This window comes from Diospyros lotus, chromosome 3 (genome assembly GCF_014633365.1).
Source record: "Diospyros lotus cultivar Yz01 chromosome 3, ASM1463336v1, whole genome shotgun sequence".
Classification (NCBI taxonomy): domain Eukaryota; kingdom Viridiplantae; phylum Streptophyta; class Magnoliopsida; order Ericales; family Ebenaceae; genus Diospyros; species Diospyros lotus.
In genome coordinates this window covers 37,963,036-37,984,006 of record NC_068340.1, presented here as the reverse complement: position 1 = coordinate 37,984,006, position 20,971 = coordinate 37,963,036, and the positions used below count along the sequence as shown (strand labels likewise).

Below are 20,971 nucleotides of genomic sequence, written 5' to 3'. Positions count from 1 at the left end.
GGAAGATAAAGATGTGGGATGTAGGTAAAGATGAATTTGAAAGTATAAAAAATGTAAGTGTTCTCGAGTTTGATAATCTGTTTGTAAATAAATCAGAGTTGAAGTATGTATTCTTTGGTAAAGATGTTAATGAATTCATAGAGAAAAAGAATGATAAATTAGATGAACTTTTATAAATTGTATTATATTTAATTTTATTTTCTAAATTTATTATTTGTGTTTAATTACCAAGTCATGAAACAATAATATAACTTTGTAAATATTGTTGATGATTATTTGAATGCATTGTGAATTTTATGTTTATATTTATTTGAATGCATTATGAAAGTTATATTTATTGTTTATATTTAATTATATTATGTTTGAACTATAAATTATATTTTTTTTAATTTACACTTTCCCCCGTTTTCCTGTAAGTTTCAGTCCAAGCTGCATTTGAGGTATATCTGTTGTGTTTGGCTCCGCTCCCCTTTACGCTGTTTTCCTTTTTAGTGCTAGACTGTTTTTTATCCAAGCTAGATGAGATGTAGTTTTTCCACTTTTTACTGGACAACAAGAGGACCCTCCCATCTGCCATCTCCATGTCCACCTAGAATTTCTCCCATTTTTTCAGCCAAATGGGAGCAAGGAACAAACAACAAACGTCTTTGTTTTTTTGACTTCTTTTATTGTTTTAAATTTTTTTGGAAAAGCAATAAACAAAAAATGCTCCTACTGGGTATTTTTGTTTCACCAAAGTGATAGTCCAAAAAAAAATAAAAAGAAATAGAAAGATGGTGTTTTATAGTGTTTGTTTTAGTCTTCTCCATTTTTCCCCTTGATTTTTTAAATATGTACGTAATTATGAATATTAAGTAGACATTGATATATATACATACATATGCAAAATAAATTATATAAATGAAGTTATTAAAGCTTCTCTATATGAAGAAAAAAATATAAAGACAAATTGGTTGGACTGCAAATGCAATGTCAAATGCCCAAAAAATTGAAACACATGCGTACTGTCAGAAGTGGGATTTGAACCCACGCCCTCTCACGAGGACCAGAACTTGAGTCTGGCGCCTTAGACCACTCGGCCATCCTGACGGGTTGCACATTGTGCAAATAATAATTTTATATGAATAATTATTAGTATTATTTTTTAATTTTCATTTAGTGCTGTCTAAAAGTGACCCTGTGGGCTGGGCTCCTCTCCGAAAAAGCCCACACAAGTACCAACGGTATGCAGTGGCATTACAGTAATTAAGCGAAAGCAACCCCAAAAGTGACCGTTGCGACCCCCCCGTCTTCTTTTGCATATAAGAGGACGCAATTTCAAGGCGTTCACAAAAAAGCACACTTCCCAGGACCAAGAGAAAGAAAGCCAAGAGAAATCTGCGAAAGAAAACGGACGATTATTGGGGAAAAGGCGAGAGCGACGTAAATATACTTCGAGCAAGCGGCAAAATTCACTCCTAATAGACAAGTTAATCGCCTGTGAGTTCACTTTCCTAAACCCTAGTAGTCCAATGTTTGGTTGCGAGGAAAATGTAGGTGAAAAGCATGTGTCTGTGAAGTTTATTCCCTTTTCCTTTCTGTTTCTCCGGTGGGAGAGTGGGCGGTAATTTGGTGTTTTTCTTGCCTTTTGTTATAACCAAGATCTCTGTTCGAAAGCCCCTTCTCCATCTCTGTTATTTTTCTCAAACCCTAAAGGTTTATTTGATTGTGCGTACGTAATCTCCTCCACCCCTCCGCCCCCTATTTCGGATTAAGAAAATCGATCCTTGGTAGTGCTTTTATATTTACATAAATGTTTCTTTTCTCTTTTAGGCAAACCCTAATTTTGTGTTTTCCTGCACTTGCTGGTAAATTATATTCTTGATTTTTTTTTTTTTTTTTTTTTTTTTGTGGTGGGATCATAAATATAGTTCATATGTGACCATATAAGCTGACAATTTTTACTTCTTTTCCTCGTTTTTTCGGCACGCCTCCTCTTTTTCTTGATTTCCTATTTTAGTAGTCGCGGTTTACTTTCTGTTGTTCTGGATACTTCGAGGGGGGCTTCTTCTTGGAATTATGAGTAATGGTTGATAAATAACTTTTTATGTGCTGTCGGATTTGATATACCATGCAGTAAATGTCTTGAAATAATGAACTGAAGATTAGATGTTTTCAATTCAACACAAAACTGTGTTACTTCGTATGGTTTTAAAGAATAAGTAGTAAACATTAACTTAAAATTGGTTTTTGGAGAATGCCCTGATCTGATGAAATATGGTTTTATTATCACTGGGACCTGATCTGAAGGGGTTTATTTGTTATGGTCGGTGTTTAATAATGTTTATTTTTGTCTGCTTCATGCATTGAGAATACACACATAAGAAGAATTTATAGTGATACTGGAATGTGAGTAAACAAAACCACACTGCCTTAGTGGATTCATCATATTAGAGAATGAAAAAGAGGCTGGTGCAGAGTGCCCAGTAGTTAATATAAAGTCAATATGAAAATATAGCTATGTAATCCATGGATTTAGAATTCTTATTAATGGTCTAGACTTTGTGACCATTGGCAAGCATTGGGCTCCACTGGAAGAGAAAGCAAATAGGTAAGAGGTTCTTAATTAACTTATAAATTGGCAGGAGTTGTGCTAGTATGTCTAACCTTGTTCTTAGTATCTTTTCTAGGTCAGTAGTTTTCATTTCGTTTTTATTTTGTTATGTTACTATAGCAGCGCCAAGTTATTGTGTTTGCTAATGGTTTGATGTTACTACTAGCTTTAAAGTTTATCTTTACGCCAACTTGTGTAATTTTGGAGTGGACAAACATTTGATTTCCGTTGATACCATCATGTTGATTGCTTATGCACGTCAGAATTCACCTCTTGTAGAAAATTGAACTGTTTTTTGCTAGGAAAAAAACATCAATGGCAGCTCAAGCTGGAAGGGCAATTCAAGACCAAAATCTAAATGTTCATCATGATGGTAAAAATTCCATCATTCCCTATCATTTTCAACGCCGTCTGTAGTTCCGATTACATGGTTGTCAGCATGGTTTAACTTGGTTAATGTCTCCTATTAGTGGCTCCTCTTGGAGTAAAGACCAGTTTCTCGAAGGCAGAGAAGAATGGAAAGCTTAGTGTAAGGAAAGCGCTGAATGATATATCAAACTCTGGGAGGCCTTCCTCTCTCCAGACTGCAAAGAAGCAAAACTGGAAGAATACAATCTCCGTCGGAGAAGGTATTGTTTCCTCTAAACTGCAATCTTCTTTGGGAGAGAAGATAACTGTCTCTAAGGCTGCAGAAACAGCTAAAGCTGGTGGTAGGAAAGCACTTGGGGACCTTACCAACTATGGGAAACAACATATTCACCAAGCATCGAAAAAGACGGGTAAGAAGCTGAGTGCTGTTGCTGAAGATCAAATTCTTCCCAACAACGTTGCAGAGGAAGGATTTCTGCATAATCATCAGGAATGTGTCAAAGCACAGCTGAAAGGCCCGAACATGAAATACTTTCTGGAGATAATTGGGCTGGATCAAGGTACTATAACGACCTTGTCATTGCCCGACAAATCTTTCTTCTCTCTCTCTTGCTTTTGAGAAACCCATGTTTGCTTATTTGCTGCTCCTTGCATTGTGGCACAGATAATACCATGCACGTGGCCTCTCCGCGGGTTTCCCCCTTGCCAGTAAAATTGAAGGTTAGTAACTCAGTACACATTTCATCCTCCATTCGTAATTCTTGTTTTCTCTGCCTTTTTCGGTTTAATCAAGCAAAATATGGATCACACGACCACGATAACTTTTTCTTCGTACTCTTTCAGCCGGAGAGTCCTCCCAGGTACTTGGAAATGGAAGAGATTTCAGAACTCCCATACGAAGACGAACATCGTTGGAAAAAGACTCCCCATGGAAGTCCAAAATCGCCTCAACCTCAGTGGAAGGCTGAATCGCCCAAATTCATGTTGATGAAGGCACCAAAACTGCAGAAGCACTGATGCTTCTTAGCGAGACGTTTTTTTTTTTGGCTGCTTGCTGGAATTATCCTATGATAATTCTTTTGTTGTGTAGTTGGTCCTTGGATAGAGCCAACAAGACCTGCTAGTTTTGTGTATTCAGCTATTTGCTTTTTACCCGCTTTTCTTAATGAACAAATCATAGTTAAAAGTGGATCTGGAATGATCTGGAATCTCGTGGATGATCAACATTATTGTCGGTATCTGGATCTGTTTTTCTAACATTGTTGTTATAATCTCGAGTCTTGGAGATTGTGTCTACAATAATGAAGACAAAAACAGATAATTGTTTTAATCTAAAATTGTTATACATGTAAAACAGTTGTAATTTTTTTATGTAAAAATATTCAGTAAGCTGCTTGTCATAAGTAAAATGAGAAAACAGGTAAGAGTTTCTTTGGGGGGAGTCCTTTTAATTAATGAAAATGTGTGTGTGTGTGTGGGAAAGAGAGAGAGAGAGAGAGATAGATTGACTGTTTTTAATTTGAATTGTATTTATTTTTTATAGTTTGGGCTGTGAAAACCAAAAATTAGTGGAGATATTTAAAATATTTTTATAGTTCAAATTATGAAAAATAAGTGCAATAAAGTAGTTAATTATTTTTAATGGGTTAGGCCTGGAAAAAAATTTGGTTAGATCCACCGAAGTGGGAAGCCTTAACCGGATGTGTGGTAACAGGTAAGCCCGAAGGCTGTTCCCGTCCCTGTCAGGGGAGATGCCAACCATCTCTCCTTCTACCGAACACGCTCTGCCTTGCTTGTCTATCTTCTTAAAAAGTGCTAAAGGGGTTTGCTATCTCGTCGATGTGGGATACCTAACAATCAAATAGATGAAATGAAAATAAATTAATAAATAAACTGGCCTAGCCTGTAGGCCATGGTGGGCCGACCCTTTAGCTGGTGGTTTATTTGACACATTTATTCATGACAATGTTGTTTTAAAATCGGGGTAATTGAGAGTTCGATAAATTTATTGTCCATAAAAAATTGACAACAAAAACTATTTAATTTGAATAAATTTGTTTCATATTATAAAAAATAATAATATTTAATCATCATTTATAATTTAAATTAATAATTAGGTAAATTTCAGACCATCAATTCTAAGTGTCAAAAAAAGTCATAAATATCATTGTCTGGGATGATTTTATAATAAGTTAGATTAAATCTCATTCTTGTCCAGAAATAATAATATGTTACATGACATAAGTTAACAAGGGGAGGGTTCAGGAGGACGCACCCGACATAAGCTAACAAAGGGGTTGAGGAGAGCACGCCCGCCCTCACTGGCTACATCAGGTAACATAACAATTCTCTCTTGCCTACTCCAAAATTAAATTGGTTCCAAGAATTATCAATCTCCCTACTATTTTGTTGATCCACTCTAATTGCATCTCGCCACGTCTCTGATCAAATCAAGTTGATTCTAAGAATTCTAAATCCCTGCCCGAAACATCACCAACCACCATTGGCCCTCTCTAATCAGAATAGAACCTTAGAAAGGCCGGATTAAATTTCATATCTACTGTTATAAAAATTTATTGGAAAACATTACACATGGAAGTCAATTAATTGCTCAAGGGTTAAGAAGCGGAGGAATCCAACTTGCCTGTATAACAAACGGGAATCTTTTTCAATGGAACTTGTGCTTGCAGGCAGAAATGGGAAAATTTTAACAGTCGTGTCACCTTAACATTTTACATTGCATCTTCACAAGAAATAATTGGGCCAATTAATTCACATGGTTTGACTAGAGTATATTAGTATACAAGAAAAAAAAGATTGTTCCAGGATGATACTTCTTCAAATATCACGATTCACGCCTTGCATTCTGCCGCAAGGGTGCTTCTGCTGGGTTGTGCCGATGCTGTTGGCATTGCCCTTGTCCAATTATTTGCTCCTCGTGGTCTTCTTCTACATCTGAACTAGTAGATGGCTTTGCACCAGAAGCAATCAGGCTTTTGAACCAAGTGGCTTGGAATCTATTAGTCCCTCTATTGGAATTGCCTGGGGACTCGGGAGCGACAGCCGAGTTGGATGCAACCCCTGCAAGGAAACGGTACGCCACTTTGCTGGCCGACACAATCTCTGCTTTAGCTTGTCTGAACTGCAAATTTATCAGCACAACGACAAGATAAAACCATTCGCTTACGAACAGTGATATTAATATGCATGTTCAAGAGCAATGCCTGTACTGCAAAGAGAACTTCAAGTCCTGGATGCAATAGAAAAGCATGAACATCTCACCTTTAATGCTGTATTTCCTGCTATTTCCACGGCTGTATCACCCGCATGGGCAAACCGGTTTACCCAACCTGTTACTGAAGCTATGAGTACACACCTTCTACTTTGGAAAATGATGATGATAGAAGCATTCATGAATCAATCAAACTAAAAGAATTAGTTATATATTTGTTGTTTGCAGTTGCACAATAAGGAAAACCCAAAGTAAGGAATCATAAAATGGAAGACCTAAGCAACTTGATAATGTGTAATGATAGCAAATTTTTTAGGAACAGTAAGGATGATGATATGTTAATTCAACTTATAGTTAACTGTTTTGCAAATATAAAATAGAAAGAAAAGCACAATAAGGATGTCAATGGACGGCATAGAATGCAAATTACCAGGAATTTTAGGCACACCAAGTCTTTCACAGAACTCATCACAGAAGTGGTTGCAATTTTTTGATAACAAGTCATATGAGTATCCAGGCCATTCCCTAGTTAGTTCTCTCAGGATCTGATTAACCTTGAATATCGAAAAGTTTGTTTTCCCAAGAAAAATGCTTTCACGATGTGTATACATTGGATTCTTTCCAGCGGGACAACTAAAAACTCCCGAACCTTGTTCACAGTACCCAAATGACCATTCCTCATCTCCATATACCTGTCATCCATCATATATTTCATCAATTAAGACACAAGATCTCCAGATGAACTGAAATTAGAAGCAATGTATTACTGATAATATAGAATTACACATTGTATATAACATGGTTAATGAAGGTTGGCCTTCAGCCTCATTAAACGGTTAAAACAAATTAAACATGTGAACTTAAATAGACACACCACAATCCACAAATATAAAAAGTTTTTACTACTCTGCAGAAAACAAGTATAAATATGCAATGCTAACATTGTATGGCCAAATCAGGTAAACAGAACAGATGTTTCCTAGGGCTTTTGGTGAGTTCTTCTGACAATTGAGAATTTCCTAGGTCACTGCTAAAGTTTTCAGTATTTCAAATGTTAATTGCAACTGGTCGTTGGTGAATTTCCAACTGTTCTTTCATTTAAGGAACAACGATAATGTAAGTTCAATTTGATCAAAATTTTCTCATATTAAAGCAGATGCTAAAATAAGAGTAAATCAGAATAAGATCAGATGGTGTCGAACTCAGAAGCATGAATGTTCGTGTTGGTTCTTGTTCCTATGTCCAAATATATTAGACATGGATACTCGTCAAACATGCAAGAAACATGTCAAACAAACCAAAAGAGATATCCTAATTTCTATTTTTTTTTTTTTTTTTTTTTTGACATGTGTATGCAAACACACCTAAGGACATTTGCTGTTTTCAATAAAGTTTTTAAAACTTTTTTTAGCATAAAATTTACAAAAACAATAAGTTTTTTGGTAATGAATAAAAAACATGAAATGGATAAAGTTAAAACTACAACAATAATTATTATTTTATTTTTATATATTGAATGTTGAATGATGTTCATATTATCATTTTAGGAATTTAATTGTACCATTAGGTTAGATTAGTAATATTTATCAACAATAGAATGCTATCTTTATATTAGATTAATGATATTTCTCAATTTTGAGTATCTTTTGGTTGTTATATTCATAACCATTACTAGTAAAAATATACAAAAATATTATTGTTTTGCTTTATCCATAACCTTAATTTTCAAAACCAGTGTGTCCCATTTTTGTGTCTTGATGCTTCTTCGGTAATAGATACAATATCAGAAATATAATCATATGTGAAAGGTTTTTACTTCCCCAGTGTTATTCTAGCACCATACTCACAGGTAATGCTTTTGTTATTAGCAAAATATATACGTACATTAATAGAATGCATATAGGGGCCTGCCACCCCTGTACAAAATATAAAGATCCACACAAAATAAGAAGCCTTATACATCTTGCCGTCCAAGGACACTCCATTTGCTATTATATAGCAGCATACTAAAATGTGCATGTCATATAGCAGGTTGTGCAATATAACTAATGCTGCATATGCTCGCACTTGGCATCATGTTCTATTGTAGATACATAATTGAAGTGTTAAATATAAAAGAACACAGTGCAACAAAAGGGGAAGAGAATGGAGTTCTAATATCAATGTCTAGATAGATTGCATATACTGATAATGCATATAAGTTAACATTACCAAGAAAAACTGTTACTTCTCATTTTCTAAACCACATAATGATATCTGGTCAGCATTAGATCTATAAATAATAAAATTACAGCTAGGATTAACTCTTGGAAAGAATGTCATATATAAACAATTATATTAACCATAGCAGTCAGAAGAGGAGGAAAATGATGAAGTTTACAACAGAGATCACGTTATCTGAATCAAAGAGGATAAACAGATAAACCAGTTGCATACAAAACCCTACTAAACTCTCAATCAATGGCAATATTGTGAAGAATTGTTCAACAGGGAAGAGGCTCTTCCACATGCATAAGCACAAAGATGCATTATAATCATATACACGTGTATAATTTCAAACATGCACACAAAAATAGGAACCTATGATGCATTTTTTTGTAATGCTTTCAGACCCTCTGAACATCTAGAGATCCTAAAAAGGAAGCCAACTGTGTTATTCTTGCTAACTCCTGACCTCGATCCCTGTTCATGATGGCTTTAAACATTCCCTTGCTATTTTATTGGATCATTAGATCATCCCCTTACTCAGATAACCTACCCGCACTATCCTAAACTTAATCTGAACCACCTACAAGGACATAGCGTTCACAGATGGGCATTTCATTGAGAATTAAACTCCTACCTCCCTTTCATTAGAAACCAAAAAAGCCATACTCTACATTCCATTCTCATGGTCCAAAGGACAGTCTGATTGAGCTTCCCAAATGATGCAGTATGCAAGGAAGATCAATTCTGGAATGAAGACTGTAAAATTAGGTTAAAGAAAACCTCAAAAAGTTGAAATAGAATAAAAAGATGGCCGCCAACAAAGTCTCTTAAATGGTTATTTAATATTTATACTAGTTACAGCTACAATTAATCCTAATCCTTGATCACAAAGGAATCCTAGTCCTTGATCACAAGGAATCCATCCAATCTTAGGAATCTATCTATTTTAAGAGTCATACACTAGTCACATGACTACTTATTAAAGATAATAAATAAAAAGTATTCAAAACCTAATAACTTAAATATTAAGCATAATTAACCAAATAAAAAAAAAAAAAAAACTGCTCCTGCATCACCAAACTTTTTTCACAACATCTTGGATAGGCCAGAGTGCAGCAAGTAATAGGAAGCATGAAAAATGGCTTCCCAATTTTGTATACAGATGACAAAACTAATCAATAGTCGCGAAATAGGAAGATCATCTGGGTGGCATATAGATTTCATTGCTCAAATGAGTTGCATAATAAACTAATTCCATATTTTCTTGAACAAACTTCTTTTGTAACAGAACCCTAAATTAGGTAACCCCCTCTTTTCCAGAGAGTGCGCAAACTTCTCCTGGATGTAATATATACTTCATATAGATTCACTGAAAACAAAGAGAAGAGTAGACTGAGTAGATATTCAAAATCTGGGTAAAAATACAGAAAGAGGAGGCTTCATAAGTATCATAATCTAGCTTAAAAGAAAACATTGTATCAGATAGTCTTAAACCCACACCAGCTTCAGAAAATTAATCCACCCACATAAATGTGGATATCTATCAAAATAGTTAACAGTGGTTGCATTTAAACTATGCAGGTAGTGGATTATATGCACCTGAAATTAGATAGAATTTCAGGCAAGAACCTCAATGCAGCTGGACTTCATTGATACCAAATTTCAAATCCATCTTGGATTACATCTAATCACATTTAAAACCTTAGAGATTGTTCTCTTCGTATTTCAATTTTCAGTTATAAGTTTTGAATTCATTTTCAATTTTATGTTTTGAGTGTCTGTTTTGAGATTGTTGAAAACGCGTTCTTTTTCTCTATAGCATTTTTCGTGTTTTGAAAATTTTGAACGTGTTTGTGATAAAAACAGTTAAAACAACTTTTTATTGTTTTGAGTTTTATTTATAAAAATTTTCCTTGTTTTCGAAAATGCGTTTTTAAAATTATGAAAATAAACACATTTTTACTATTTTGAAAAACTGAAAACGGTTTGAAAACAGCAAAGAGAACAAGGTCTTAATTTTCTATCTCTAGCCAGAGATCCAAAAATCCTAAACCCAAAACAATTAATATTTGGTCTGCATTTCTGCTTGCTTGTTTAAAAGCAATCTCTGCCTGATGAACAGTTTCAGTACAATGTGCTCAAAAATGAAGTGAACTTAAAGTTTGTTGTCAGTTTTGATACAAAGAAGATATCAAACAAATGGAATCTTGGATTTCAGATGTCATGAAATGTAAGCCATATAATCTAGGTCAATATTTACTATAGACTATAGAGTTAATTTCCAAACTTGATCCTATGTCACTTGACTTCAAGATCAATTCTAACCATAAAAAGCCCTGAAAATAATAGTAAAATAATTGAAAAGAGAAAAAAAAAGGCATTGCATTATTTGTTGAGAACTTAAGGGCAAGGGTCCTCCTTACTACATCTCAAGGGCAATTGGCACAAGCAAAAAATTCCCCTAACATTTGTTATTTCTAAAGCCATGAAATTGTGAGATCAATTAAGTTATAAAAAAGGATCTGGAAACACCTGCTTTTTATACCATGCCAGCACCCTGCTTTTTCTTCAAACAAGTTGCACAACCCTTAAAAAGGTCCCAGCATTATGACCACCTAAGTTTGATAACTGTAAAACCCAAAAATCATGCAAATAAACCAGTGCTTATAAAGCATTCTCAGAGTTCACCATTGCTTCACTATGCTGAAACCATTATTTCTACTGACAAAAGAAAACAAAAACTAAAATAATATTATCTTTTTAGGATAACAAGTTTCCCCCCCCCCCCCCCCCCAAAAAAAAAAAAGTCTATTTCTTGAGTTTGGAATTCATGCAGCCTATTGATTTCTCATGAAGGGTTCTAGGGGCATCTCATTTCTTGACCGAGTCAAAATCTTACCATATCTACAAGTCAAATTAGTGATGATTTGAAAAGGACCACTATTAGCACATAAATTTTAGTCAAGCACAAAATGTCAAGTAAGTCAAGAGTATGAACATGCAAATAAGCTAATATGAATTTAAATTTTTGAATTTTGTGCAACACGTCTAGTGGGCATAAGACCTGTGATGATGAATGATGGTGATGATGCAACACCTCTGAAATGTCAAATATCCATGCACTTTTGCTAACTCTAGGGCACCAAAATCCTGCAGCCAATTTAGGCAGTAAACTTCTTGATTCTGTCTTGGCATATTCTGTGACATAACATGTCAATTTTGCTTAATTTGTTTTTGGCAAGTTTTGACCAAGAATGACCTAATTGAGTTTTACAAGGTGTTTGAAACATTTCGGCAAATTTCCAAAACCTGTTGTAACCTCATTGTGACTTCACTGACTTAACCATAGTCACAGATGCCATAAAATGTATACATTGGGTAATGTTCGCAGTGACTTCATTGCAGGCTTAGAATGATCAAGACATGCAACCGTGATCTTCTAAACTTTTTGGTGTCATATTTAAAAAGCAACCAATCAAAGAAATTAGCAGCTTTAGAATTTTCTAAATATGGGCACAGAATCCTAGAGTTGAGTTACACAAATAATATAGAACTTATAGAGAAAACACAAAGCTCATTTTGGAAGTCAAATCATTGATGTGCATCAATCTTCTTTGAGAGCTAAAGATCCAGAGGTGCAGTCTTACTCTTGGCCACACAGTTATCATTCTTCCAACAGACAGTTTTGGAGTCTTGTAGCAGCTGAACAAATTCTGATCCAAGTTTCAATTGCTGGAAGTGTCCAAAATTATTTAAGTGTCAACATCTGGGCTACTAAGGAATCATGGAGGAAGAATCCCACATTGACCAAGGAAACAGTGTTCTTGAAGAGCTCAACCCCAAGTCCAATGCTTCTAGGATCCATCTGTTTCATTGTCATGTTATAATCCTCCCATCTACTATATACCCTCCATATTTGCTAAATACGTTGGGTGTCAAATTCAGTGTCTCTAAAGGCTTTGAAAGAGTATGGGCAATTCATTGCCTAAAAATTTTTAAGCACACCTTGTCCCTTGACCAGACAAAAAATTTACCATCTCACTAGGCAACTACTGCAACCCTCGAAAATCCCTGAGGTGAATACTTGTCCTCATTTACCAATTATGAGGGCCCCAAAGCTGTGCAAGCAATTTAGTGCTTATAAAGGGTTCTAGCACCTTGTTTCTTGTAGCCCCACGGTTCAAGAATTACATTCAGAGTTGGCATACTATATTGTTAATCGCACTCCTAAGTCCCAACTCACTGAAAAAAGCTGAAAAGGAGAACTTAGGATGCGGAAATGGGAGTTCTCGAGAAGGAAAAAGTTAGAATTAAGAGGATCCTTGATGAATTTTAAGTTGTTAGATGAGAAAGAGGGTAGGGCCTTCTAGCTGGAGGAGCCTGAAAGGGTGTTGAGGCAGGTAAGAACAATGAAATGTCATGTACTAATGAGATAGGGGGGTGCTATTGTAATTACAATATACTAAAGGTAGGAAGTAGCATATTAGAAAGTATGCAGTAGGGAGTTGTATTTTGTTTGTTACTGCATTAGGCAGCTGGTACATTCCCAGCAACAGTAAGCGGTTACCGCACATGGGAAGGGATGGGGTCAGCTATATATACGAGCTGATCATTCCCAATCATTAGGCAATGAATGAATATTCTCTGAATTTCTAAACACACACACACACACTCTCTCTCTCTCCTTCCTAAACTCTTTTGCTCTCCCTCTCGAATCATTCAAGCGATCGAGTAATTTCTAGTAAGACCTTTGGGAGCTGACAATTTGGTATCAAAGCAGTGCTCTTGGGCGTCGATCGAATTGTGAGAAATTATTACCATGGCTAATGGAACGAGGATGAAACAAATGGAGTCCCAGTTGTAGCAAGTGACCGCAACAATGACGGAGATGCAAACAAGAATGGGGACTCTCGAATCCTTTGTTGGAGCAGGGGTTGATGCTTGCATTGATCAGGCGATGGAGATGTGGTGGGGGGAGAACCAGGAACAGAGTGCTCTGCTTCGGAAGCAGATGCACCAGTTCATGAGGATGTTCGCATCCCAACAACCAGTAAGACTCTCACTTGAGTTTCCTCACAGGGAGAGGTTGGAGCCTATTCTTCCCGAAACAGGAATGGAGCACCGACCAGTGGAGACATCGGAGTTTGGGTTTGAAGCTAAAGTGACGGGAGAAAATATACGGGAGAGGAGGCCAGGAGCTCAAGCTAATCGTACTCTCGCCTCGTGCGCCTCAAGTCTCAGGATCCAGGACCCTTTGCGCCTCGATGCTCCTATCGCCTTTCAAAACTATGAGTAGACTACAGAGAGTGCAAGATTGCAAGAAATGACCATTCAGGCACTGTTGAAGAAGCAGAGGAGTCAAGTGAAAGGAGTGATCACAGGGGGTTAGCAGTCTGAAAATAGGGCAGTAGGAAAGGAGGTAAGGCACAGTAGCAAAGGTGTCTTGGCATTACCCCCTGCAGCCCCTAATCCAACAAAGGGAGGGAGGTTAATAGAACAAAGGCATCAAGCAACCCTATGCTATAGATGTGGAGATAGATACTTCCAAGGACATAGGTGCAGGCGCCAACTCTTGTTACTGGAAGGGGAAGATAACGAAGAAGAAGTAGCAAAAGAAAACTCTGAGGTTGAGGGGGAGGATAAAGGAGAGATCTCCCTACATGCATTAAAGGGATTGGCACACAATAAGATTATTAAGGTGGAAGGAAGAGCCCACAATTGTCCCTTAAGTACTCATCGATAGTGGGAGTACCCATAGTTTTTTGGATGAAACCATGGAAAAGAAGTTGGGGTATGAGGTCTCAAATTCTTACCCTCTTTCAGTAACAGTGGCAAACAGTAATAAGGTTTTAAGTCAGTTAACATGCTTGGGGTTTTGTTGGGAGATGAATGGAGAATAATTCGTGGCAGATTTGAGATTATTGAAGTTGGAGGGATGTGATGCGATGCTTGGAGTGGACTGGATGAGAGGGGTGAGCCCTATTAGCTTTGATTTCAATAAAATAAAGGTGACATTTGAGAAAGACGGGAAGAGAAGGATTATAACTGGCAACCAAGAATCGAGAGTGTGCAAGATGATATCAGGGAAGAGGCTACAAAGAATGCTCAAAAGCAAGTTCTCCCAAGTGGCACAACAATTCTCCATCCATGCCTTAGAACCCACCAAGGGAAGGCAAGAGCAAGAAAGAGAATTGGCTATAACTATGAGCAGCCACTCACATGATTAGTGGAAGATACACAAAACTAACTCTCTCAACATGCTTTTAATTGAGTTTAGGGACCTCTTTTCCAAGCCTAACTCCCTGCCACCTAAGAGACCCTATGACCACACTATCAACCTTAAACCCAACTTTGAGCCAATTAATGTGAGATCCTACTGTTACCCACCTAAACAGAAAACCGAAATCGAAAAGCTGATTAAAGACATGTTGCAAAAATCGATCATCCAACCTAGTCATAGCCCATTTGCATCACCTGTATTGCTTGTCAAAAAAAATAATGGTTCATGGAGATTTTGTGTGGACTATCGTCAACTCAATGCCATAACCATCAAAGACAAGTTTCCCATACCCATTGTGGAAGACTTACTTGACGAATTGAAACATGCATCCGTTTTTACTAAGCTAGACCTCAAATCAGGGTATCATCAAATTCAGATGGAGCCCCAAGACATTCCTAAAACAGCTTTTAAAACTCACCAAGGGCACTACGAATTCAAGGTAATGCCCTTTGGACTCACCAACACCCCAGCTACCTTTCAGGTGTTGATGAACCAAATCTTTGGACCCTATTTGCATAAATTTATTCTAGTCTTTTTTATGATATTCTAATTTACAGCCCCTCATTTGCCAAGTACCTAGACCACTTGAAAACCACCTTTGAGGTCCTTAGACTCAATAAATTGCATGTTAAGGAGTCCAAGTGTGCCTTTGCACAAAGACATGTGGAGTATTTAAGTCATATCATATCTAATGCCGGGGTAAGCATTGACCCTAGCAAGGTAATAGCAATGGTGAACTGGCCAAGGCCTCAGAATGTTAAGGGTTTAAGGGGATTCTTGAGGTTGACCGGTTATTATCGTCGATTTGTCAAAGATTACGGAGTAATCAACCGACCATTAATAGAACTACTGAAGAAGAATGGGTTTCAATGGAATGATAAGGCAGAGAAGGCCTTCTGTAAGCTTAAGCAGGCAATGAGTGAGGTGCCAACCTTAGAGCTACCAGATTTCGACAAGCCATTCATCTTGGAGACGGATGCTAGTGCTAATGGAATTGGGGTCGTGTTGGTTCAAGAGGGCAGACCTCTGGCCTTTCTTAGCTAGGCATTAGCTCCTCAACATCTCAGGTTGAGCATATATGAGAAGGAACTTCTTGTAGTACGGATGGCTATAGACAAGTGGAGACATTACTTAGAAGGGAACAAGTTTGTGATCAAAACAAACCACGAGAGCTTGAAGTTTTTACTATAGCAGCAGTTGCATACACAGTTGCAGTGTAAGGGGATGACCAAATTAATGGAATTGGATTATGTAATCCAATACCGAAAGGGGAAGGAAAATATGGCTACAGATGCATTATCTAGGTGCCATGAAGAAGGAAACTCTGTTGCCCTTACAATAGTAGTTCCAGATTGGTATCGAGAAGTGACCTCAAGCTATGAGACCGATGAGAACATTTAGGAGCTTCTACATCAACTAGTGGTGGATCCTAATGCCAGGCAGGGATATACCTTAACCAATGGCCTTATCAAGTACCAAGGAAGGCTGGTGGTGATAAGGAAGGATGAGAGTTTGAAGAGGAAGATTTTGGAGGCACTGCACAATTCACCGATGGGAGGACACTCATGCATAGTTAATACTTATCACAGGGTCAAATAGCTCTTCCATTGGCCAGGGTTAAAAAGGTATGTGATGGTTGTGATGTTTGTAAAAGGTGCAAATCAAAAACAGTGGCCACTCCAAGGTTGTTATAGCCCTTGTATGTACCAGGAGGACCTTGGGAAAGTATCTCAATGGATTTCATTGAGGGCTTACCCAAGTCAGAAGGGCGAGACTACATTATGGTCATAGTGGATAGGTTTACGAAGTACGCCCATTTCATAGACCTGACCCATCCCTACACAGCTCAAGAGATAGCCAAGGTGTTCTTGAATCAGATGGTAAAATTACACGGAGTCCCTAAAGCGATAGTGTCCAACCAGGACAAGATCTTTACCAGCCTACCGTGGAAGGAATTGATGAGCTTAACTCAACATGTCAACAGCCTATCACTCGGAGTCTAATGGCTAGACCAAAAGAGTAAACCAATGCTTAGAGACATATTTGCGTTGTGCTTGTTTCTTACAGCAAAGGACTTGGCATAAGTGGCCTGCGCTGGCTCAGTGGTGGTATAACTCCAACTACCACAACTCTATCAAAAGATCCCCTTTTGAAGCCTTGTATGGGTATAAACCACCCTTGCTACTAGAATTGGGAAGCTCCTTTACAATAACAGCCCATGCCTACCTACAGTAAAGGCAATAGGCCTTTCAGGTGCTCAAAACGGAATTGGCCAATTCCAGTAACCGTATGAAACAATTTGCTGATAGAAGGAGAAGTGAAAAAGAATTTCAGGAGGGAGACTTGGTATATTTGAAGCTTAAGCCAGGCCATCTGAAAGCCCTGCTTCAGAAGGCCAGCTCAAAGCTCAACCCGAAGTTCTATGGCCCGTTTCCAATTTTAGCACGAGTGGGAAGTGTGGCCTATTGACTACAGATACTGGAAAACTCCAACATACATCCGGTCTTCTATATATCACTCCTCAAGAAGGCAGCAAGAGCGCAACCAATCAACCCAGCTCTACCCTCATTTCCAAATTCTAATGGCAATGCAAGGGAGCCTAAGGCTATAATTGATAGAAGGGTCATCTACAGGCAAGGGGCTCCAATCGTTCAAGTTCTTGTCCAATGGTCTAACCTCCATCTCAACAACAACACTTGGGAATATCTCCTAGATGTTCTCAAGCAATTTCCTCAAGCAGCAGGTCTTCTCAACATTTCTTGAGGACAATAAAATTTTGAAGGGAAGGGTAATTGTCATGTATGTCATGACACAAGAAATAATAGAAGGGCATCATTGTAATAAGGGTGCAATGGTTTGTTAGGATATTTTTACAAGTTAGAGCACATGGGTGCTATTAGGATGCTGTTAAAAATTAGTTAACTAGCTACTATGCCTATAAAAAGGCCCATTGTAAGAGGAGAGGATATGCATGAATTGATGAAATGAAATTCTGATTTCTCTCTACAATTCTTTTCCATTCTCCCTCTCATTTCTTCCTACTTTCTCCCTAATTCTTCTCTGTTTCTTCCCCGAATTCCTTCCAATTCCTTCTAAGACCCTAGCTAAATCCTAGGGTCATGACAATGTACTAACGAGATAGGGGGGTTGCTATTGTAATTGCAATATACCAAAGGTAGGAAGTAGCATATTAGAAAGTATGCAGTAGAGAGTTGTATTTTGTTTGTTACCGCATTGGGCAGCTGGTACATTCCCAGCAACGGTAAGTGGTTACCACACATGGGAAGGTATGGGATCAATTATATATAAGAGCTCATCATTCCCCATCATTAGGCAATGAATGAATATTCTCTGAATTTCTAAACTCTCTCTCTCCCCTTCCTAAACTCTTCTGCTCTCTCTCTCTCTCTCTCTCTCTCTCTCTCTATCATTCAAGCAATCGAGTAATTTCCAGTCAGACCTTCGGGAGCTGACATGAAATTGATAGGCTTTTGGTCTATGAAGGAATTAGTCGGAAACACAAATCTGAGACATTGTAAATCATAAAAGGGGAAAGAATAAGTTCTTACAAATAACCAAATTTTAATATGAGACTGAATCAAATTAGAAAGTTGGTTATTAGTGGAGAGGAAGTGTTCAAGGAATATAACATTTGAAATTGTGGAGTTTGATTATCAGGTTCAAAGTGTTCAATGAGGATACATAGCAATCAATGAAAATAACAACCGACGCTTAAGCTTATTCTAACGATTACTCATAGTATGTATGCTTTCGGTAACATATTTACATCTCAGACTAGCTAAAAACACTAGAAACTAAGTGCCGAACATCAAAAGCTCTTAAATGTTGACCTGATATGAACAGTGCTATAAAACAGAGTACACGAATCAACATGAAAAATTCAAACACTTGAAATTTTTTTCCCATTTTTTTTGGGTACAAAACACTTAAATTTTTCAATCAACAAGCGAACCGCTGCCCTAACTTGTCATTCGTGAACTACTTAAAACTTCCTGACCATCAAAGTGAACACCACAACATCAGAGACCGATTAACGAATTAAAACCCTAGATCTCGCGTTTTATTCAATATTTCGAGGCTTTCGCATACACATAAGCAGATGCATGTGTATTCCGTTTGTGTGTACATACAGAGAGAGAGAGAGAGAGAGAGAGAGAGACCTGAACAGCGCTGTGGAAGATGCCGCCGAGGCCGATACGATCTTTGAAGATCTTGTTGATGTTAACAATGGTGTTGTTGGTCTTATCTGAACCACTATTCGTCACGTCGTATATGTGGAGCATCACCTCCATCCTCTTCCAAATCTTAATTATCCGCCTCCTCTCTCTCTCTCACACACACGCGCGCGCGCGCACACCGAAACTGATCCAACAAACCCTAAACCTCTCCGTGTCTCTATATACACACTCGGGACTCGCTTCGTCTCAGTTGGCTGTGACGAAGAAATTAATACAATTCAAATCAAGAAACGGCACAATAGTTGATTATAATCAATGTCAGCCATTCGCCTTCTTTAATTGCCTTGTCGAGGGCCCTCAAAATGCTCAAATTTGGCTTTCCCGTAGATCTTACACGATGTGCCGTTTGGTTTGAACTTCCAAGGCGAGGATGGGGCTTGTTTTGTTGGGGGAAATTACGGAAACGGCGGAAGCGATGATGACACCGCGATTTGTTGGATAAATGCGGGCCCACGAAGTCATGCGCGTTCATCATCATCCAACCAACGGCTAAAAAAAAGTTACCCTGAAGTCGCCGTGCAATGAATATTCTGTTCATTGGATCCATTATTCAAAATTTGGAAAATTCAACAAAGACTTGACCTAAATAAAAAAATAATACTATAAATCATAATTGACGATGGTATGATCAATTCTATAATGTCTCTAAAGTAGAGATGAAAATATTATATGTCAAGAAAAAAAATAATATCTCTTAAGAGTCATTCTTGAAGGTACAAAAAATTTTGTTAAGATATATTTTAGTAATTATAAAATAGTGAATTTGATATTTTATTGACGTATTTGTTTAATTAAATATTCAAAAAATAAGAATGGTTAAATCATTGGACTAAATATTCTCCCAATAGAGGAATCAAAATTCATGGGATAAGAGGATGTTATTTAATTCATGGAATTATTTATAGTGATCATTAAATAAAAAAATATATTTAACAAGTATAATGATAGAGTGATTGAGAAAAAAATAATATATAGAGATAAATGAAATAATAAAATTCATTACTAAGCTCTATAATCTATAATTTTAAGTCAAGCTTGAATATAAGAAATGTCAATTTATTATAAATATAAGCGTCGGTGATGTTAAGTTGAAATTTTAAAATTAATTTCAAAATAAGTTGAAATATATTGGCTAATCATCCAAAAAGTGCTATGGGCCCTAGTGTTGGGCTAGATGCCCGTGTATGGGGTTGGACTTGACTGAAATAAAATAAGTGAGGGTCAGCCTAGTTGGCCCAACGTCATTGCTCCACAAGAGTCATAAGTCCTATCAATGTTCCTGTGGCCCCCTTCTGTGAGCCGTTCGGTAGGCCCGTCAGGTTTTGTAGAACGACTCATACTTTATATACAAATGACTAACCTTCATTTTACTTTATTTATCTCTTCATTTTCATATAACCTTAATATCCTTTTATGATCTGCATTAAGTCATTACATTGTCGTCGTGTTCAAGAGTTAATAAAGGTTTTTGTATTATTAGTCCAAATGATTCGATTCAATAAAAGTTACATATATTTTTATAGAATAATTATGTTTTTTATGTCGTGACAAGTTAAACGAATAATTTTTAAAATTTTTATAATCTTGATAATATAAAAAATATATAATTACTATATTTTTTGTTTTTGTCGAGTAGATTATGTGAAAAAATATTGAGAAATTGTCCTTAGATATGTGTTGCTAATAAAGTGTATAAATTTAGATACGTATAAGTTATATATATATTTTATTTATTATCATTAAAAAATATATTAAAATGGTGTTTTTATCATCAGAGTAAATAAGACACTTTGGATGAAGAGTAATATATATTTATATTTACATATTACAAAATAAAAAAAAACACAGAGAATCATAATTTAAAATAAGATCTTTCTCTTTTTAGTCTATCGTTGTTAACATATAAAAATATTCACACGCACACCTATAGTATTCCAACTCAAAACTGCAAGGTGTGCTAGGCCTAAGCATTACTTGAAAAATCTAAACAAACAAATGTGAGTTTTATAATCCATCATGCCAACTATTAA

The 20,971-nt window shown here is 36.8% G+C and overlaps 2 protein-coding genes and 2 non-coding genes across 6 annotated transcripts; 1 reads left to right on the top strand and 3 right to left on the bottom strand.

Moving 5' to 3' along the window:
* Window positions 1-1,005: 1,005 nt before the first annotated feature.
* On the bottom strand, window positions 1,006-1,089 carry TRNAL-CAA (transfer RNA leucine (anticodon CAA)). Its single transcript has one exon. It is a non-coding gene; the product is annotated as a tRNA-Leu (tRNA).
* Window positions 1,090-1,311: 222 nt separating this feature from the next.
* LOC127796235 (protein PATRONUS 2-like) lies at window positions 1,312-4,158 on the top strand. 3 transcript variants are annotated; one of them, XM_052328281.1, is made up of 6 exons: window positions 1,312-1,479; window positions 2,896-2,966; window positions 3,064-3,222; window positions 3,286-3,522; window positions 3,627-3,682; window positions 3,806-4,158. In XM_052328281.1, exons 2-6 carry the CDS (start codon window positions 2,909-2,911, stop codon window positions 3,977-3,979), a joined length of 684 nt encoding a protein of 227 aa, XP_052184241.1. In that variant the 5' UTR covers window positions 1,312-1,479; window positions 2,896-2,908; the 3' UTR covers window positions 3,980-4,158. The 3 variants fall into 3 exon arrangements, with proteins under 3 accessions (XP_052184241.1, XP_052184239.1, XP_052184240.1); XM_052328279.1 differs by having other exon boundaries at window positions 3,064-3,522; XM_052328280.1 differs by having other exon boundaries at window positions 1,319-1,479; window positions 2,873-2,966; window positions 3,064-3,522.
* A 460-nt stretch (window positions 4,159-4,618) lies between these two features.
* Window positions 4,619-4,743, bottom strand: LOC127798581 (U6atac minor spliceosomal RNA). The gene has a single exon (XR_008022444.1). It is a non-coding gene; the product is annotated as a U6atac minor spliceosomal RNA (small nuclear RNA).
* A 903-nt stretch (window positions 4,744-5,646) lies between these two features.
* Window positions 5,647-19,342, bottom strand: LOC127798010 (uncharacterized). Its single transcript, XM_052331283.1, has 4 exons — window positions 18,864-19,342; window positions 6,625-6,886; window positions 6,245-6,312; window positions 5,647-6,104 (listed from the first exon to the last, which is right to left on the bottom strand). Exons 1-4 carry the CDS (start codon window positions 18,993-18,995, stop codon window positions 5,808-5,810), a joined length of 759 nt encoding a protein of 252 aa, XP_052187243.1. The 5' UTR covers window positions 18,996-19,342; the 3' UTR covers window positions 5,647-5,807.
* Between the last annotated feature and the right edge of the window lie 1,629 nt (window positions 19,343-20,971).

Coding starts and splice junctions, on each gene's coding strand:
- LOC127796235 (XM_052328279.1), top strand. CDS start 2,909: ATGGCAGCTCAAGCTGGAAGGGCAATTCAAGACCAAAATCTAAATGTT. Junction 2,967..3,063: donor TCTAAATGTTCATCATGATG/GTAAAAATTCCA, acceptor GTCTCCTATTAG/TGGCTCCTCTTGGAGTAAAG. Junction 3,523..3,626: donor GATAATTGGGCTGGATCAAG/GTACTATAACGA, acceptor ATTGTGGCACAG/ATAATACCATGCACGTGGCC.
- LOC127798010 (XM_052331283.1), bottom strand. CDS start 18,995: ATGGAGGTGATGCTCCACATATACGACGTGACGAATAGTGGTTCAGAT. Junction 6,887..18,863: donor TCTTCCACAGCGCTGTTCAG/GTCTCTCTCTCT, acceptor GATGGATGACAG/GTATATGGAGATGAGGAATG. Junction 6,313..6,624: donor TGGTGTGCCTAAAATTCCTG/GTAATTTGCATT, acceptor CTTCAGTAACAG/GTTGGGTAAACCGGTTTGCC.